Below are 20,210 nucleotides of genomic sequence, written 5' to 3'. Positions count from 1 at the left end.
AATGTATCAAGCACATCCATTTTTCCTCAGACATACTACAACAGATTGAACCATGACCATCCAGAATTTGTTTGACAAATTGTTCGAGATGGCTTAGGTCCAGAATGGACACAAGGCTTCTGGTCTTTACTGGAACCAAAAAGAACTCTGAATAAACTCCAGATACTCACTGGTCTGGTGGAACCTCCTGGATGAGTCATTTTTATGATAGCTTTGCTTCTTCTACTGTAGCCAATTCCCTCTGATTGGGTGGAAAATTGAAGATTCACTTTTTTGGAGGAAAGCAAATTGAATAATAAAACCTCTGGTGATTATCTTTTGCACTCATAAATCTTGAGCGATGGCTAGCAAGGCATAGGGGTACAGGGATAAGCCCCCACCTCCATCCCCAGACTGCCTGTAGAGTGCACAGTCAGGAACTATTCAGGAGCAATAAAAAGACTTTTCAGTAAAAGAACCTTAAAACCCTTGATTCTCTACTCCACTTCTGCCCCTGAGGAGACATCCACTGAAATTAATCCCCCTCTGCCCTGAGGAAGGGGGGTCTGTCTGCAGAAGCTTCTTGGGCAAAACTCTAGGAATTTAAAAGCCATAGCTTCTTTCCACCTTTCTGGTTCTGGGAGAAGGTGTTTTGGGGAAGGTGTAAAAGCATATGCCTATGGCAGACAGGATACTGACCTCCTGTTCACTTCTGGTAGGTGTGTCTTTTACCATAAGTCCAAAGAGCAGTGAAACATCAAAAGGGAGATTAATGAAGGACATTTGTGAAGCTTTCTGCAAAATTGTAGAGAAGCAACCAGGAACAGCAATGTCAATGGCTGCCTCCCTTGATGTGCCATCAGCTGCATTAGAGAGGAGAACCTTGGGTATGTTGGGCATAGACTGTAGAGCAGACAGCCTTGACTCTACCAATTTTTGGATGTCAGCAGGCAGACTACCAGAAAAGGATTAAGACAGTTCTTTAGTCAGATCCTTCTGAAAACAAGTCATGGGTCAGGTAGTTCAGAGTGTGAAGAGCAAATGTCACTGAAGCACAAGTCTATTTCCCATATTCTGCATTCCACCACCACCTTTCCTTATTTGGATTAACAACAGAACTGTTCTATAAACTTCCTGCATACTGTTCTGACATGCTAACACTTCTTTCCTGTTTCACCTAATTCCTGTTCTTCCTGAGGTGCTTTTGTTCCAGCCAACTTCCAGGTCTTTAGTCTGTGTGGATCTTAGAGCCTTATCCAACTACAGATTGCAGGTGACTGAGGCCACAACTGCTTTACGCTGACAATGACAGTTTCAATAGAGACAGTTTTGCAATATCTGAACTCACCTCAATGCCTTTCCCCTATTAGCAGCAGGTCTACCAGAGTAGTATGTTGATCACCCTTGTAAGTGATCTTGTGACCATCTCCCTTGGCAAAAATGTTTGCACCCATTATGCCTCTTACCATACACAATCCAGAATAGTCTCTCCATTATTCAGACTGCCCCAATCATGCAAATAAAAGAAATCCTCATGTTCGGTTCTGTGTCAATAAGGAGGATTCAGGTCATCCATTATCAAGACAAACCCATTTTTCCTGCTTTATCGAGGAGGCCCTGCAGCCCTATGTAGCGTAGGCTGAAATAATGAAGACTGCACCATCTTTATTTTGGAAAATTACTTCCACAAGTGTACAATTCTAATGTCATCTCTCACATTTTTTCAGAAGGCTCCTCCTCACCACGATTCTCACAACAAAACTTGCCTGTCTTTTTGTGTAGTAGACTATCTGCAGTCAATAAATTTAGTTGTGGTGCCTTCCCCCTCTTCTCCTGGATAAAAAGAACACTGTTTCCTCCTTGTCAGCCTTTTAATGGTACATCCAAGCCATGTGAGCTCAAAGATGTACTAAATTTTAAAAGCATTTTTGAAATGCAAATCTTTACAGCAGCAACATTTAATGTCCAGTCACACTTCACATCTTGTATATAGAATTGCACTTACTGTCTACCTGCAGAGTTATGTCATGTTATCATTTGGTTTTAGTATGTAACCACTGCCTTAGTGATATGCTTCAGTTTGATGAAGTGTTTTATTAAAAAAAGATAAAACGATATACTGGAGTGACTGCTAATGTCACTCAGTTAGTATAAACCAATCCAAATGGGGGACAAAAATCACGTACCTAATCAACAGGATGAATGTGCTTTTAAAACAGCTCCCCTCCTCTCAACCCCAAGAGGAAAGAGACATGCCTTTAAGATTTTTAAATTGTCAAATACAATTATGTGCTGCAGAATTTGGTGTTTTACAAAATGGACTTGGTTTATTCTATCCAGAAGGGCTATGCCTCTCAACTTACTTGTTCAAGAATTCCGGAAAAGACAAAAATAATACTGTAACAAAGGCCAAAAATCAGGGCAAATTTTTAATTATTTTAAGTTGCTTAAAAAGTTAACAGAAAGTACAGTTATGTAAATAAATGTACCATAGCAGTAGATGCTCAAATGTTCATTGCTGCAGTAGCCTTAGCTACATGGATTATATTCTTCCAAAGATATAACAGTTGGCCACATTCCAAATTTTCAGGGCATCTTTATGTGCTCAAACTGTCTGGCAGCTCGAACAGAGCTGATTAAAAGACAAGTTTGTGCGCCAAGCCCTTCAGAGCTTTCCTGCCAAAAGAGAAAGAGGGAGGCTGAGCCCTGTAAAGACAATGGTCGGAAGAACAAAAAATAAATAACCATACACCACCATAAACAACACACCAAAAAATAAGGGGGATGGATGGAAGGGACCAGCTACTGCAACAGTTATCATTCAAATATAAACTGTTACGGTAAGTTTATTTACAAAGCTATACTATACTCACCATATTGATCACTGCTGTAGTAGCCTCAACTATATGGGTAGATTACCTCGGCTTCCTACACTTGAGAGATGAAGAGAGTGTTCAGGAGTCCCTGGGGAATGGTCCTTATAAAGCCTGATCTAGACTTAGAGAATAACTGAAGCTTATAGTACTTTGTAAAGTGTGTACAGAGGACAGGGTAACAGCTTCTAGAATCCAACCCTTTCAAAAAAGCCACAGATGAACCCAAGATAGATGGATCGGTAGATTGGCCTTGACCCTGCCTGGAACAGTTTTGTTGTGGTGAGTATAACAAAAGTTTAGAGACTTTGACAGCTATTTGGAAATGGTCTGCTTTGACACAGCTTGCCTCATATCATCTTAAGAAGAAATGAATTGTTAGGAAGATCTGAAAGATTTAGTTCTATCAAGAGAGTACCAAAGTTATCTGTGGACATTCAAGGTGTAGAGTATCCTTTCTCTCAAATTTTTAGCTTCAGAAAAGAAAATGGGGAGATGGATTGTTTGGTTTTAATGTAAACCCAGATACCATTTTAGGAATAAAAGAAAGATTAGTTCTCAAAGAAACCCTGGCCCTGTAAAAAAAATGAGACAGGGTTGATTCACCCTAAGACTTTGCAACTCAGAAACCCTTTTTGCAAAGGTCAGCACAATCAGTAAAACTGTTTTCCATGTTAAGAACCTCAGCTGGTTTCAAAGGAGCAAGCTTTAGCTTCTGTAACACAAAATTAAGATCCCAAGGAGGTGCCATCAATTTTCTCAGAGGCTTCTCATGCAAACCCCCTTTAAAAATGTTGACATCAGAATACATGAAAGAGAAGGATCTATGGACAGACAAGAGTGGCAGATGACAGTGCCTTGTAAAGGTGTGCACTGAACTCCAAGTAGCTGCCTCTAAAATGTCCTTGGTTGCTACTCCCCTGAGAAAGGCTGCTGAAGTGGCTGCAGCTCTGGCGGAATGTGGCCTAATGCCCTTAGGCACTGGCTTGCCATGATATAAGTAGCAGAAACAAATGCAGTGGCCTATCCACTTTGAAATAGTCTGCTTTGAGATAGCCTTTCCTTGTGATCTTGCAGCATATGCCACTAGTAATTGCTCTGTCTTTCTGAAAACTTTGGTTCTGTCCAAGTAGAATCTAAGCTGTGTACGTCCAAAGAATGCAGAATTCTTTCCCCCTTGTTCTGTGAATTTGGATAAAAAGTTGGCAGATGAATGGTTTGGTTAAGAGCCACACTGGACACCACTTTAGACATAAATGTTGGGTTTGTCCTCAGGGAGACCCTGTCTGGATAAAAAAATGATAAAAAGGTTCCACAGCCATGAGTGCCTGTAGCTCTGAAACTCATCTTGCAGACGTTATTGCTAGGAACAGAGCTGTTTTCCAAGATAAAAACTTTATATCAGCAGTAGCAGCTGGCTCAAAAGGAGGCAGGGTGAGTTTTTCCAAGATATAGTTGAGGTCCCATGCAGGCATTGGTAATCTCCTTGGAGGCCTTAAATTTTTGGCTCCTCTGAGGTACTGTTTTAATAAGGGATGAGAAAAGATTGGTGGCTCTGCATTGTAATGAGCACAAATGGCAGAGACATGAATTTTAATAGATGAGAAAGATAGGCCTTTTTTCAGCATCTCAGTTAAGTATTGTAAAATCTGAGGAATATTTGGCACAGCTGTATCTGTTCCTTGTGCCTGGTTCCAAGCACAGAATCTCTTCCATTTTCCAGCATAAGATTTTCTAATACTAGGCCTTCTGGCTTCCAAAATGATATTCATCACAGCTTTGCTGAGAGGTGTGTTTTGTATGGCTACATTATCCGCCATGCTGCCAGGTTTAAAGTCCCGAGTTGGCTGTGCAGGATCTGATTGTTTTGCTGGGACAGTAGATGCGGTACTTGAGGTAAGGTCCAAGCTGGGCATTGAGACAAGCTCCTTAATATTGGGTACCAGTACTGGCGGGGCCAGTCTGGTGCAATCAGTATCATCTTTGGCTTCTCTTGTCTGACCTTTAGGAGTACCTTGAGGAGGAGAGGCAGAGGGGGAAAGGCATATACTGATAGGTTTTTCCAGCTGAAGGATAGGGTGGCCACTTTCCATGCTTGTCTGTGATAAATCCTTGTGCAGAATCTCTTTAGTTGGTAGTTGTGAGGGGAGGCAAATAGATCTATGTCTGGGCATCCCCATTTCCTTGTTATCATGCTGAAGACTTGTGGATCCAGCTGCCACTCGTGGGGATCCATGAGGTTTCTGCTTAGTTCGCCTGCCAGAGTAATTTTCCTTCCTGGCAGGAATTGTGCCTGCAGATGTACTTGGTAAGTAAATGCTGTGTCCCACAAAGTCATGGCTAGTCTGCAAAGGGGGTAAGAATGTGTGCCCCCTGCTTGTTTATATACCACATGACCTTGGTGCTGTCTGTCTATCAATAGTTGTCCTGGATGAAGTAGGTCCTTTTAGGCTGTCAGGGCATTTTGAACAGCTAGCATTTCTTTTTGATTGATATGTAGATGCATTTGGTTTGAGGTCCATGTTCCCTGAATGCATCTTCCTGCCATGTGGGCCTGGGCCTGGGCCTGGGCCTGGGCCTGCCCCCCCCCCCCCAGGCATAATCTGATGCATCCGTTGTTGTCGGCCTGGCTGGGGGTAATGTGAATGGCTGTCCCTTGTTTTGGTGACAAGCCTTTGCCCACCACCAAAACTCCTGTTGCAGGCAGGGAATGAGAGTAATTATAGTTTCCAGCCTGTGGCAATGCTGAGTCCAAACACTTTTTAGGTACCATTGAAGTTTCCTCATATGCAGTATTGCATATGGAATGAGTAGGATGCAGGATGCCATGAAGCCCAAAGCCTGCAGAATTTTTCTTGCAGATAACTGGGCCTTTGTTGCTAACATTTTGAAATAGGTAGTCAATTGCCTTTGTTTATCTGGCGTGAGATAAGACATCTGGGCAGTTGTATTTAAGCTTGCACCCAGGAATATTATCTCTTGAGAGGATACTAGTTTTGATTTCTTTTCATTGACTGTGTACCCTAGGCATGTTAGACGTTTTTTCACAAACGCCAGATGCTGTAGAAGGATGTCCTTGTTCTCTGCTTGAATGAGACAGTCATCCAAGAAAGGATATATTTTTATTCCTCTTAGTCTGCAGCATGCAATTACTGGTGCCAGGCACTTTGTAAAGACCCTGGGCGCAGTAGATAAGCCAAAGGGCAGTGCAGAGAATTGGTAATGCATTGAGCCAGCCTTGAATCTGAGGTATCTTCTGCATATTTGTCTGATTGGGAAATGCAGGTATGCCTCTTTTAGGTCTAAAGTTACAAGCCAAGCGTTCTTGCCCAGCATGGGCAGAAGCTGCTGCAAAGTCAACATTTTGAATTTTGGTATATCCAGGAATGTGTTCAGAATCGATAGGTCCAGTACTGGCCTCCAGGCCTTGTCCTTTCTGGGTACCAAGAACAGTCTTGAGTAAAATCCTTGTCCCCGCTCTTGCTCTGGCACTTGTTGAATGGCCCTCATGTCCATGAGGGATGAGACTTGTTTTTGTGCCTCTGCCCATTGATTTTTTTGGCAGATCTGGCCAGCCATTTGCCTTTGGCAGGGTATGGAAATGGAACTTGTAGCCCTGTGACACAATATTTAGTACCCACTTGTCCTGGGTTATAATGTGCCAGTTTTGAGAAAAAAGTGCTAATTTTCCCTCAAGGGTGCTGCCAGGAAATAAGTGCTTGGTGCCGGCAGGGGGAAGTCATTGGGACTGTTTCCTCTAAGGTTGTGATTTGTCTTCTCCACTTTTGGAGGTAGAAGTACCCCATTGCTTTGATCTGTATGAACCTTGCGCCTGGGATCTGCCTCTAGGGCGTCTGTGTCTGCCCCTTTGAGGTCTGTCTGACACAGGAAAGGACCAATTCTTTGTTGGCTAGTGTCTACTAAACCTAGGTGGCTGTACTTGTAAGAAATCTTTGACCGTTTGCATAGATTTAGCCTTGTCCTCCATTTTCTTTAACACCTCTTCTGCCTTAACACCAAACAAAGTATCATGCTGTAAAGGTGCATCTAATAATTTAACTTTAACATGATCAGGCAGATTTTGTTCCTTTAACCAAGCATGCCTTCTAATTACAGAACCTGTAACTGCAGCCCTGCAGGAGGCCTCTAAAGAATCAAAACCACATTGCAAAGTATGCTTTCCAACTTGTTCAGCTGCATGCAATATATCCTGCATTTCCTTGTTTTCTGCACATTCAGAGTTTAACAACATTTTCTGTTTAAGCAATGCCATGACATGTTGCTGATATTTCAGCATATGAAACTGACAGTTTAAGGCCCTTATAGCCAAGGTAGCAGATGTGTAAATCTTTTTTCCCCATCTATCCAGTGCCCTAGAATCCCTCTCAGAAGGAGTAGGGTTTTTTGCAGCGGAAGCCTTAACTCCCTTGGGACCCTGAGAAATAGTTTCTGGGTCTGCAGCAGGGTTTTTAAAAAGGAATTTATGTGAGTCAGGAACCTTGTAATATCGGTCAGGCTTAACAGGAGCTGGAGGGCAAGGAGTCAGGGGTAAGGCTAGACTCCGAAAACACATCATCTACAATGTCTAACACAGGAGGGATGGCTAGTGGCTTGTGCTGAGGTAGTAACAGGAAATCCCTGAGTCTCTTTTTAGATTCTGAAAAATCTTGGCTCTCCCAGTGGAAATGCTCCCTCATGGTATGTAAGGTTTCCCCAAAGGAATAGTCCTCAGGAGGAGAAGCTGAAGGAATGGATTCTTCAGCATCAGAATCCTCATAGAGGGGAAAAGAATATTCCTGATCAGAAGAGGAATCAGAAGAAATGGAAATCTGATCTGAAGATTCATAGTCAGTCTCTTGCCTAGGCCTCTTATCAGGAGGGGGAAGGGAACCCTTGATCAAGGTAATCAAGTCTTCAGCCATTTTGAGCATCTGTTTTTTGGGCATGGAGGCCTGTCCACGTGGCTCTTGAGTTTGCTTCTTTGCCTTTGAAGGAGCTTTAGTCTTTGTCTTTGAAGTCGGTTTAATGTATAGATGTTTGGGTCTGAATACACCCTCAGAAGCCGGTGCCTGCTCAGCAGCTCCAGACCCATCTGAAGGATTAGCATCCAAGGCTTCAATACCTTGAGTTTCCAGCGGCATGGCAGACACTACGTGGGAGTCGGTAGCGGCCTGCGACTCTAAAGTAGCGGTCGTCAGGGGCTGCGAAAGCGCCTCACTGAGAACCTGCGAACTGGCGACTGGCTTAGGAGAAGCTTTGTCGTCGGTTTTGGGCCGGGTGTCTTTCTTTTTCTTTGCGTTTTTTTGTGAACTCCGGTAGTCGGATGGCTTTCTGACGACATTTCTGGATAATTAAACCTGCGTCCAAAGTAATTCAAAGCAAAATTATACAGACGCTTAATAGTGCGTTGGTTAAATCTAGCAGAAACCCAACAACCCAGAAAGTTATGATTGGGGCCTAGGCAAGGAATACAGCAAGAATGAAAGTCCTTATGAGGTATTTGCTTCCCACAAGAAATGCAATTATTAACTTTTTCTGACATTGGTCCTGGAGCAAGAAAAAAGTTTCCCCAATGGGATACTTAGCTTTATAGAAGACTTTGGATCTGAAATTCGAACTCGAAAATCTCAGGAGTCGGCCGACCGGCACTTGCGAACTGCTTCTGCTTCGGGCACCACGCGGCAAGAAAGACTAAAGAAAATGGCATCGGCTGCTTCTTTTATACCCCTGACGACCTGACGTCAGGGAAGGGGCGACGACAGCCAACGCAGGACCCAAGACTTTGGAATTCAGGCCGAATGAGGGCAACCTGCCAGCAGGATTACCCAAATGTAATGACTGCAACAGTGAAACACGAAGAACATCTGCATACTGACCTGGTTAAAATAAACAAAACATTGATGGAGTATGTCAACACAAACAAAAGGATGGAAAAAAATGGAGGAAAATTTAAACAGGTATTCAGATGAGATGATAAAGCTGCAAAAATCAGAGGTTGAAATGAAGAAAAGGCTGGGTGCTCAGGAAGAGATGTTTCAAAGGATAATAGAATTAGAGGACACATAGGGAAAACCTGAGATTTTCAGCTATACCAGAGAAACTGGAAGGAACAGACTGCATTAATAAGCCCCTGGGACTGGTACTCCACAGCAGGAATTGTTAGTTGAAAGGGCACATCGTGTGCATGCTCCAAACCTAGCTATAAGAAAGCAACCTGGACCTTTAATAGTAAAGATGCAATTCTACCAGCAGAAGGAGCTGATTCTGACAAAACTGTGTTAGGACAAAATACTAAAAGTGAGAGAAAACAAGAGTGTTTGCAGAGAATGATTACTCACTGTACACCAGGCAAAGAGGAGTAAATTCATTCCACTCTTCAGCGAATGTTGAGACGCAGGTATGAGATTCAAACTGCTGTATCCAGTTGTCTTTAAGGTCTTCTCTGGAGGGACAAAATCACTTTTTCATAGGTAGTTACTAGGCTATCTGCCTGAAGGCATTTATAAGCTTAGACAGAATACGTTTGCTTTCGCTACCCCCTTAGATTAGTTCCCTGTGCCTCTGTCCAGCACAGCCACTGAAGTGATCCCCGGGATAAACTTTCTGTTTCCCATCCACTCGTCAAGGTTTCTCTTGAAGAGCGTTAGCGAGGAGCTCTGCCTAATGTAGATTGGAATCTTGTTCCAAAGCATGGGAAGTCTCTGGGACAGGAATCTATCCCTCCAGCACATCCTATTTACTGTTGTGGTGAGGTTTAGATCCCTAGAGCGTGTAGCTCGAGGGGATATGGTTTTCTTTAGGTGGAGTATGTCCATGAATTCTGGATTGGACATGGCCTTGTATGTCAGGCAGAGATCACCTCTGAGTAGGCGGTATGCAACATAGTACAGCTGGAGTTTCTTCAGTCGAGCTGCATAGGGCATCTGTTTGAGGCCAGTGATCCTCTTGGTGAGGTACTTCTGTGGTCTTTCCAGCTGTTGCAGATGTCTTGTAAGGTACATCCCAAATGGGGTGCTGTACTCTATGATGGGTCTTGATGAGTGATGAGTAGAGGGGCACAATGACCTCTTTTGATCTGGATGTGAACTCTTTTGTGATTAGGTGGGCCACATAGGATTTTCTAACCACTTTGGCAATGTGATTATCAAAGGAGAAATTACTATCTACTTGGGTCCCCAGATCCCTTATTACATCTTCCATATTTAGGGGACTATCGCCTATGTGGTAGTTTGTGGGTACTTTGTTTTTTTCCAAAGGGGGGGGTGACTATGCACTTTTTGGCATTTAGCTTGAGGCCATGATTTTGACACCAGGTGTCTGTCTCAGTGAGACCCTTTTACAGGAAGTTTGTGTCAGCTGGAAAGTCAATTATAGCCCCTAGTTTGCAATCGTCTGCGAATTTGGTCAGCTATAGTCTTCCTGTGCTTGCCTGTACCTCTGAAAAGTATATGCTGAACAGGAGGGGTCCTAGGACTGAGCCCTGGGGAAAGCCACTTATAACCGGTTTAGAGTCGGACCTAGCTCCTGCAACTCTCACCATGTGGGTTCTGTCCGTGACCCACTTGGCAACCCATCTTGTGAAGTAGGGGTTTATGTTCAGGCTGGTGAGCTTTTCTATAATACCAGAATGGGGAATGGTGTCGAAGGCCTTTGCGAGGTATAGGTAGGCTGTGTGTACCACCTTTCCCTCATCTATAGCCTTGGTAACTGTCTCAAAGAAGTCCAACAGGTTTAGGAGGCATGATCTCCCCTTAACAAAGCCAAACTGGGTAGGGTCCAGTGTTTGGAGGTTCCCAATGTCTCTGTTAATGAGTTCCATGATGATGCGCTCCATAGCCTTGCAGACCAAGCTAGTCAGGCTTATAGGGCGATAGTTCCCTGGGTCTGTTGTGGCTCCACCTATGTGGAGCGGAATAACAGTTGCTGTGCGCCACTCTATGGGTACGTAGCCTGTGGAGAGGCAGAGTCTGAACAGTGTGTTTAGGTGAGGGGTTACTTCGTCTTTGAGCTCGTGTAGGATGCAGCCTGGGACACCGTCCGGTCCCATTGATGCTTTGTTTTTGGCTTTGCAGAAGGCTGTTTTAACTGGAGTGTCTGTGATTTCAGAGGCTCTACATTCTTCTGGTATGGTTACAGGCCCTTTTGGGGTGAGAGGGGGGTAAAGTTTGCACTGTACCTGTCTGCCAGGATGTTGATGATATTGGTTGGTTCAGTGTATTTTGTGCCATTCTGCACTAACTCTGAGCAGATCTGAGCACTGCCACTTAGATTCTTGACATAGCTAAAGAATGCCTTGTGGTTATCTTTGGAGTCCTTGGCAATTTTTCTTTCACAGCAAGCCTTGGATGATTTTATGAGGGATCGTAGTTTCTTGCTGATGCCGATCAAGGAAGTTTCCCCTTCTTGGGGTTTTACTCTTTTCTGTACTAGTTTCCTTCTTCTATTGTACAGCTTGTTTATGGCAGGGGTCCACCAGACTGGTTTCCTTTTCTTGGAGGAGTGAGTCTTGGTTTTGCTTGGGACAGCACGATCCATGCATTCTTGTAGGTGCCCATAGAATGCATTAGTAAAGGATTTTGCAGCTTGGACAGCATTATCCTTTAGCGTGGGGGCTTTGAAACTTTCCACCTCGGTCTTAAGTACCGTGAAGTTTGCTTTTAAAAAGTTTTTCATGGTGGTTTCCTTGACCGGGGGTGGGGGTGGAATACAGATATCCAGAGTGATTTGTTTATGGTCAGATCTAACCAGTAAGTGGAACACTGGTCACCCATGTTGGTGATGACCAGGTCCAATATGTTGTCACCTCTGGTGGGAGTGCTGACCAGTTGATCCAGGGCATTTGAGTTTCTAAATTCTAGGAAATGTTGGGCAAGGGAGTTAGTACTTGAGTAGTTCTCCCAGTTAATGTTTGGGTAATTGAAATTACCCAATGCTAGGGTGTTTGGTAGGACCTTTATGTTTCCCAGTGTTTCCAAAAATGCAAAATTGGGGTCCTGGGACATGGTGGGTGTTCTGTAGCAAGCTACAATTTGAATTTCAGTTTTGTCCGTTGTTAGTTGCACGTGGATGATCTCTGAAGCATCATGCTGTGCCACCAACCTGGAGGTGTGGGTATCCTTGATGAATATGGATATATGCCCCCGCCTTTTGTATTTCAGTCCGAGTTCTGTAACCAAAATGTATGGTATTAGTTGTAGCCTGGTAGTGCTGGGGTGCTCTCTGGACCCTTAAACCAGGTTTCTACTACTGCACATATATCGATTTTCTCCATACTGAGGAGTGCCTCAAGTGTGTGCATTTTGAGGTTTAGACTTCTGGCATTGAGTAGCATTACCCTCAGTTTTTTGTTACTTGTGCTATTTACTGCGTTGGGTTTGTCTTTTGAGCCTTGCCTAAAAAAGGCACTATGGGGGTGGCAAGAGCCTTGGCCAGTATTCGAAAGCCTAAGGGTGACAGGTGAAAGCAGCCTTTAGTGAAGCAGCGTGGCTTGTCAAGCATGTCATCCCAGGCAGACAGACACTGAATCCCCTTTGAATGACACCAGAAACTTAGCCAATTGTTGAAATTGATAATTTTTTCTTTATACCGTGGTGTCATTCTTGGTGAGGGCAGGATGTTACTCAGGGTCAGGGCCATACCGGCCTGGGCTACGTGATCAGAGAGCTCTTCCATGTCTCTCTTCATGTAGTCCAGGGAGGTACGGCTCAGGTCATTCACACCAACATGGACAATGAGAGAGTCATATTTGTACTTGTTTTGGAGTGACTTGAGTGTTTGTGTTATGTGGTGGATCCTGGCACCCGACAGGCAGCTAACAGTAACCTTCTCCTTGTTCAACCTAGTGAGTGGGACGTCAGTGTACCTGACTATAGAGTCACCTATTACTAGTGTGTTGGATATGTTATTTTCCTTTAGGGCTGTGACTGCGTGGCACACTGGTTTTGTGAAGTATGTGTTTCATGGTTTGTGTTGGAGGTTGCTTGGATGCCTGCTTTGGAGGTCTATGTTGCTTTTGCAGATTTTTATTTAGAGCCTCAGAGTATGTTTTCATGCATTTGTGTGTGTTTTTTGATGGTGCTGGTTTAATGGGTCTATGTGAGACTGGTGGTGTGATGCAAGTATTTCCCTTCTCCTCTTGACTGTCTGATCCAGTCTTGGGTTGAGGGAGCTTAGCCTCCAGTTTGGCTGTATAACTGCATCTCTTTCATGTATTAGTACTTGGTGGTAGGATGAGAGGGTTGTCTGTGTACATGAGGCAGTTGTAACATTGCCTCAAAATGCCCAGATTCACCAGTTGGACTGGAGAGTACACCTGAAACTGACCTTTTGACATGCCTGGATAGGTACAGTGAACTGTTTTACTGATTGGCTGGTAAGGTCAAATAGAGAGCCTTGTCCTTCTGTACAGTACAGGGGGGTCTAGTGCTAAGTGCTTGCTATGAGTTTTAGCAAGTGTCGGGCTGAGAAATGAATGGTTTGAGTGCTTAAGTTGAAAGTTTGAATAGTTCCAAGGGAAAAATTGAAGAGGAGACTTTGTGGAGCTGGGAACAGTTATACCCTAGCTAACTGACATTGCCCGGTGGGCAAAACTGGGCAAATGCAGTTTTTATAGCAGAGAAATGAAAGAGAGAAATTAGCCCAAAATGGCCAATAAACTAATAATTTCTGGGCTGAAACCACTCCTCCAGGGACAGAGAGGCTGCTCAAAGCTCCCTTCTCTCACAGGTGAACAGAGAAACTTCCTTCTATCCATGTAAGGTATGGGCAAACACAGACTTGAAACACAGCCCTGAATTCAGCACTAACCTGAAAACTGGACTATACTAGCTTAGAAAGGCGGGAAACAAGTATATATATATATATATATATATATATATATATATATATATATATTTTTTTTACTTTTTTTTTCAGAAAATAAAGCAGATACAATCAAAAACACTTTAAATGCACAGAAGCACCAATTTCAAAAAGAAACAGTTCAAATAAGCAGGCACAATAAGCATGTGACCAGAAATTCCCAGCTCAGAAGGGCAGAATCCAGCCTCAACTTTCACAAGAGTGCAGACCACAAACCTTCTTAATGTAGAATAACTGGCCTGAAGCCCAAGTGCTTAAACCAGAACTAATACACTTTTAGAATAGCAGTCACTGAGCCTTCAATCAGCAATTCCCAGTTTAGAAGGATGTAAGCTACCTGTCCTGCCACAACAGTGCACACCACAAACTTTCTTAATGTAAAACAACTGGTATGAAGCCCAAGTGCTTAAACAAAAAGACTTAGAATAACAGTTACAATTTAATCAGGCTACTACCAAGCAGTAATAAATGCAGCAGAATAAATACAATTGAGTACTTTTAAGAAGAGGCAAAAGCAAAATAAAGTAGGAGGAAACACAAATACAGTAAAATCATCTGAATCATGCTAAGGAGGAAATAAAAAAGTTTGTCCAACAAACCGTGAGCTGTGAAACAGGAGATTCTGCTTCTTGTTCTTCTGGTAATAAAGACCAAAGAGAAACTGTACCTGTGAAACCTTTTCCAGAATTTCAATGGAAAATGTTGCAGAGAAGGAAGGGAGCATGACAGGTGACTAGAAGAATCAAGAGTACATTGGAAATGAAGCAGAGATAGGACTTCAGCAATGGAGAACAACAATAATAAAACCAGTAACAATGTAGGATTACAATGCAATAATTATCTATGAAATATAAAAACAAGAAAACCTGGAAATATTGGATTTTTCAAAATGTGTTGGATTTGTGGGGGACTCTAAATTATATGCCCTACTTCATGTCATTATTGTTTAGCAAAATCTTTTGGGGGAGGGTAAGAGAGGGGATAAAGCTAACTGTAAGTAAAGAAAACAACAGTGCCTGGTTGTTGTTTTGTTTCGTAAGTAAAGAAAACATTTTCTTTTCTGAATAGTACTGTATTTGTGGTGGATGGGTTTCTTTGCGTGGTATTTTTTTTTTTTTTTGGTAAGTGTAATGGGGATTGCAAACTGGTGCTGCTATTTTTCTTTCTTCTTTTACAGTTTTGAGAAATAAAGGCAATGCAATGAAAAAAGAACCTGGTTAAAAAGGCATGACAAAGTTCAAATTGGGTTCCTATTACTTTATCGAAAGATAATGTAATCGAATGGCCAAAACATCGAAACGGCCGCATTTAGAAGTTCACATTGTGGGATCGCAGTACAGTGAAGACTGGGTTATTTGCCCTTTCCTCACTGTAGTGCGAGCTCGGAGTTGGAATATATATTTAACAGGGGGGGGGGGGTATCCCCCACAATAAAAGTTTCCAAATGCGGCCATTTCGATGTTTCGTCTGTTAGATTACATTATCTTTTGATAAAGTAATAGGAACCCGTTCAAATTAGTGCACTTTTCCTCATTCTTGTATTGGGAAATGACTGTATTAAGGACCTTAGACTGATTAGTTTTAAGAGAGAGAGCAAGTAAATGAAAAAGAATATTGAATATTACAAGGCTTTTTTCTAGAAAATGTGTGTATACTTAGTAGTAATTCGGCAGCTGGTCTTTATGTTTTCATGGAAAAAGTCTGATAAAGAGAAACTGGCTGTCTGGTTCTCATGTCTCCATAGAGACAATCAGATAAAGATACACTGGTGAAAGGGGATTGCCTCAGGGAAAAGAAAAAAAAAAGAGAAGAGAAACTGACTAGGACACAATGGTCTCTGAAAGCAATCAAGGGGTTTCCCAGCTGGGAGAACTTTAAAGATAAGACAAAACCAGTTAGACGAAGTAAACTTTTCTCACTTTTTTAAATGCAATGGGGATACTAATATAAACAGGTGCTTTTGTTTTTTTTTTCTTTTTCTCCCCTCTTCTCTTTTTTCTTTGTACAGTTTTAAGAAATTTAGGCACCACAATGTTAAAAAAAAAAAAAAAAAAAGGCAGAGGAAAGGAAGGGGGAGTGGAAAGGTCTGGTTAAGAGAGTATAACAAAAGAAAAATCAGTGTGCTTTTTCCCATGCTTGGACAGGAAAAAGACTGAGTTAAGACCCTAGGCGTTTATCCAGTAACAAGTTTATTACAAAGCATGTAAATGAAAGAATATTGAATATATTTCCTTATTTTTCATTATAAATTCAACAATTATGCAGCTTAAAATTGCATGGTATTGTGAGAATGGGCACACCATGATGCATAAAGCCAACAATGATATTTGGAGCATAATGTAAAAAGGAAAAACAAAAAGAAACAACAATGGTCAAAGTTGATTTGTTTAGCAAAGCCATCTTTTTTGGTGCATTTTTTTTTTTGCTTAATATAACACAAAAACAAAAACAACGACTTGAACTATATTCAATATACCTTAACAGTTAGCATTTTGTTGGTAACAACTCTCATATGATATTTCTTAAGCATATAGAAAATGGAACCAGTTACCTTTCCTGTTGTCTGACCATAGAGTCCAAATATTTCTCGTAACTTTTCCTCACTGATTGCTTCGGGTTTGTCAATTTTGTTGCCAAGGATTAAAATAGGAACATTAGAAATAGTGTCATCTGTCATTAGTGCCTGCAGAACATTGAGGACACTGTCAGTGCGCTGGTAAGTTAAAACTCACGCTATTCTGATGTTCTAAAAACTTGATTGGTATCACATACCTGGAGGCCAGGATGTACACAAGTATTTTACATATACTATTAACACTGCATGCTGTGATCATGATAAACTCGATAAAAATACACTTAAATTGCATGTCACCAAACAAACAAATGAACAGAAGCAGGCAGCAGAATACTCTCAACAATAACGGTTCTTCTAACTGTTCTTAAACAAAAACAAATGCAGGTGCACAATCAAGAGAACTTAAAAAAAAAAAAGAAGTTATGTACTCACCATAATGTTCCATCTGAGTGGGTAACTTCATTTGTTTGCAACCTGTAGGTATCGGATCCATCCTCGGATCCGAGCCGGCAGCTTTACCTAGCTAAAGATCCAAGCTCCTAGCTCCTCCCCTACCCATAATCCCCTGCTACACATCCCCCATCCTCAGATCGAGTTTGCCTATAAAGACTCCACAAGACCCTCGAAAGAGGCCAGTAACCTACTGCCTAACAGAATGGACAATTCTATCCATGGTTAAGAAGCCCAAAACTGGTTAGGGGGAATGGAGTGGGGGGGTTGGTTGCAGACAAATGAAGTTACCCACTCAGATGGAACGTTATGGTGAGTACATAACTTCTTTATCTGAAGTGGTTAACTTCATTTGGTCTGCAGCCTGTGGGATAGAGTCCCCAGCTACCTAGAAACCAAGGAAGAATATTCCGGAGCACCGCGGAGCCAAAGGAAGCCCTACTCCTGGAAATCATATCCAGTTTATAATGGGAAATGAATGTATGAGAGGAGGACCAAGTAGCTGCTGAACATATGTCGTCTATAGGGACTCTAGACCAGAACGCTGCAGAGGTAGCTATGGATCAGGCTGAATGAGCATGGATTCCCAAAGGTACCGGTTTGTTCGAAGCTAAATAGGCTTGAATGATGCATTGTGAAATCCAATTGGCTAATGTCACTTTGGTAATAGGCTTACCCAAAGACTTGGCAAAGGACACAAACAATTGATCAGATTTACGGTTAGTTGCTGTCCTGTGCAAATAAAAATGCAGTTGTCTATGCACATCCAATTTGTGTAATGTGTATTCCCCTTTGTTCTGCAAATTGGGAAAAAAACACTGGCAGATTGATTGACTGATTAATATTCGACTCAGAGGCTACTTTAGGGAGGAAGAAAGGATTAGTCGTGAGAGAAACTCTGTCCTTATGAAATATTAGGTAAGCGGGTTTCATACAGAGGGCTTGAAGCTGAGAGACTTTCCTGGCCGAAGTTATTGCAACCAGGAAGGCTGTTTTCCAAGATAAAAATTTCAACTGAGCAGAAGTGGCCGGTTCGAAAGGAGGGCCCGTCAAAGCCTGTAGGACCAATGTTAAGTCCCATGGTGGGACCGCAGACTTAACTGGCAGTTTTAACAGAAAGGCGCCTTTTAAAAAGGTTTTGCAAACCCTGGTGGAAGCCAGTGATCCTGCATCATCCCCCACATGAAAATGAGAGATGGCTGCCAACTGTACTTTAACCGTAGATACACTGGCTCCCTGATGAAAGATATGGGACAGAAAATCAAGAATCGTCGGAATAGGGACAGTAAAGGGGTCCAAGCCCCTGTCTTTGGCCCAAATGGAAAAAAGTTTCCATTTACTACTGTAGATTTTTCTGGTAGAAGGTTTGTATGCTGCTACCAGAATGGCTTTCACTGGTGACGAGATATCGGGAGTCCTTGCTATCAGCGGAACTGGATCAACCAAGCCATGAGCTTGAGGTCGCCCAGGTTTGGGGGTTGTAATCCCGCATAATGAGAAATTAGATCCGGAATGGGATCTAAGATCCAAGGAGGAACTACACTGAGACCGCAGGTAAGGGAACCAGATCTGGCGAGGCCAGAATGGGGCTATGAGGATTATCCTGCTCCCCAACCGATGGGCTTTCTGCAGGAACTTAGTCATGAGCGGAAGCGGGGGATAAGCATAAAGGAGACCGGGGGGCCAAGCATGAACCAGAGCATCTCTGGGGCTCTCCCCTATTGGGGGAATTAGGGCGAAATATTCGCTGCACTTTGTGTTTGACGGAGAAGCGAAAAGATCGCAGCAAGGTAGACCCCATTTTAGAAAGATCTGTTTCGCTACTAACGGGTTTAGAGACCACTCGTACAGTGTGAGGATCAAGCAACTCAGCTTGTCCGCTAGGATGTTGGTCCGGCCCGGAATGTGCGTTACTACCAGAAAGCGGTTGGTGGAGATCGCCCAGTCCCAAACTCTCATGGCCTCTCGACAAAGGGGATAAGATCTGGTTCCTCCCTGTTTGTTGATGTACCAGACTACAGCCATGTTGTCTGACTGAATTGCAATAGTTCCCGGAGGAAGAAGGTCTTGTAGGGCTTGCAACGCCAAAAGCACCGGCCTCATCTCCAGGACACTGATATGCAGAACGGTCTCTGAGGGAGCCCACGTGCCTTGGACGGTTCTGCCCATAGCATGCCCCCCACCCCACCCGAGGCGAGAAGCGTCCGTGGTCAACGTGGCTTGGGGCTGAGGCATGATAAACGGTCTCCCCTCTCGCAGCTCCTGAGAGTGCAGCCACCAGAGAAGGGAGTCCTTGCAAGCCCTGCTCAAGGGAATCGGGGTGTTCAAGGGATGCAGCAAAAGTGACCATTGGACCTGAAGAGTCCATTAAAGGATTCTCATGCGCAGCCACGCAAAGGCGACAGACCGATGGCTGCCGCCATGGAGCCCAAACCTCTCAGGACTAATTCCACAGGTGGGGCTGGGGACTGGAGAATTGCCAAAACATGAAGAGACAAACTGCGCAACCTGTCTGTTAGAAAGGCCTTGGAGTGGCATGCATCTGTCTTGGCCCCTATAAATTCCAGAAACTGCACAGGATGAAGGAACGATTTCTGAAGGTTCACAGTAATACCTAGATGCTGAGTAAGAGCCTGGGTATAATCCCTGGCCAAGCAGAGCTGATGCCTGGTGGAGGCGGTGAGGAGCCAGTCGTCCAGGTACGGAAAGACCTGAATGCCCTGAAGTCTCAGGTGGGCTGCGAATGGCAGAGCCCTGAATTGATAGTGACTGGCTCCCAGCCGAAAGCGGAGGAACCTCCTGGATCGTCTGTCCATCAGAATGTGGTAGTACGCATCCTTGAGGTCTATGGAGCACATCCAGTCATTCTCCCGCAGGAAGGGGAGAATAGCTTGCAGAGTGACCATCCGGAATTTCTCTTTGGGAATGAACAGGTTTACAGATGAGTGGTCTAGTATAGGCCTCAGTTCCCCCGTCTTTTTTGGCACTAAAAAGAACCTGGAGTAATTTCCCAATCCGGACTGACCTGGGGGGACGTGTTGGATGGCTCTTTTTTCTAATAGCTTCGAAACTTCCGAAGCTGCCGCCTCCCTTTGATCGGGTGGGACATCGGGGAGGCGTTCCATAGGAGGGGGAAGACTCAGAAAGGGAATGGAATAACCTCTGGATATAATTTGGAGCACCCACTGGTCCGTAGTAATGGACTCCCAAGTTTGGAGATGCTCCGACAGATGCCCCCCGACTGCCTCCAGAGAGGGACAGTCGGGTAAGCCCTCAGAGCTGTTGCGCGGGCCTCTCAGAGAAAGGTACTTGGGACCCGAGATTCCTCAGCCCCCCTCTGCCTCTGGGCCGGCGTCCACCTTATCCTCCTCCGTCTCTGAAGGATGAGAGGTCCGAAGCGGGACGGGACTGCTGTGATTTCTGGAACCACATCTTTTGTTCCCTCTGGTTCCTCGAGAAGGACCGTTGGGGAT

The 20,210-nt window shown here is 43.6% G+C and overlaps 1 protein-coding gene across 2 annotated transcripts in view; it reads right to left on the bottom strand.

The window, feature by feature from the left end:
- The window catches only part of SAR1B (secretion associated Ras related GTPase 1B), a 654,985-nt gene that overhangs the window by 34,675 nt on the left and 600,100 nt on the right, over window positions 1-20,210 (bottom strand). For both annotated transcript variants that reach the window (XM_044069235.1, XM_044069236.1), the window contains exon 6: window positions 16,264-16,395. In XM_044069235.1, coding sequence (XP_043925170.1) covers window positions 16,264-16,395 — 132 coding nt within the window. The remainder of the gene's footprint in view (window positions 1-16,263; window positions 16,396-20,210) is intronic.

This window comes from Protopterus annectens, chromosome 4.part0 (genome assembly GCF_019279795.1).
Source record: "Protopterus annectens isolate FY-2018-M chromosome 4.part0, PAN1.0, whole genome shotgun sequence".
Lineage (NCBI taxonomy): Eukaryota > Metazoa > Chordata > Ceratodontiformes > Protopteridae > Protopterus > Protopterus annectens.
This window is presented reverse-complemented; position numbering and strand designations above follow the sequence as displayed.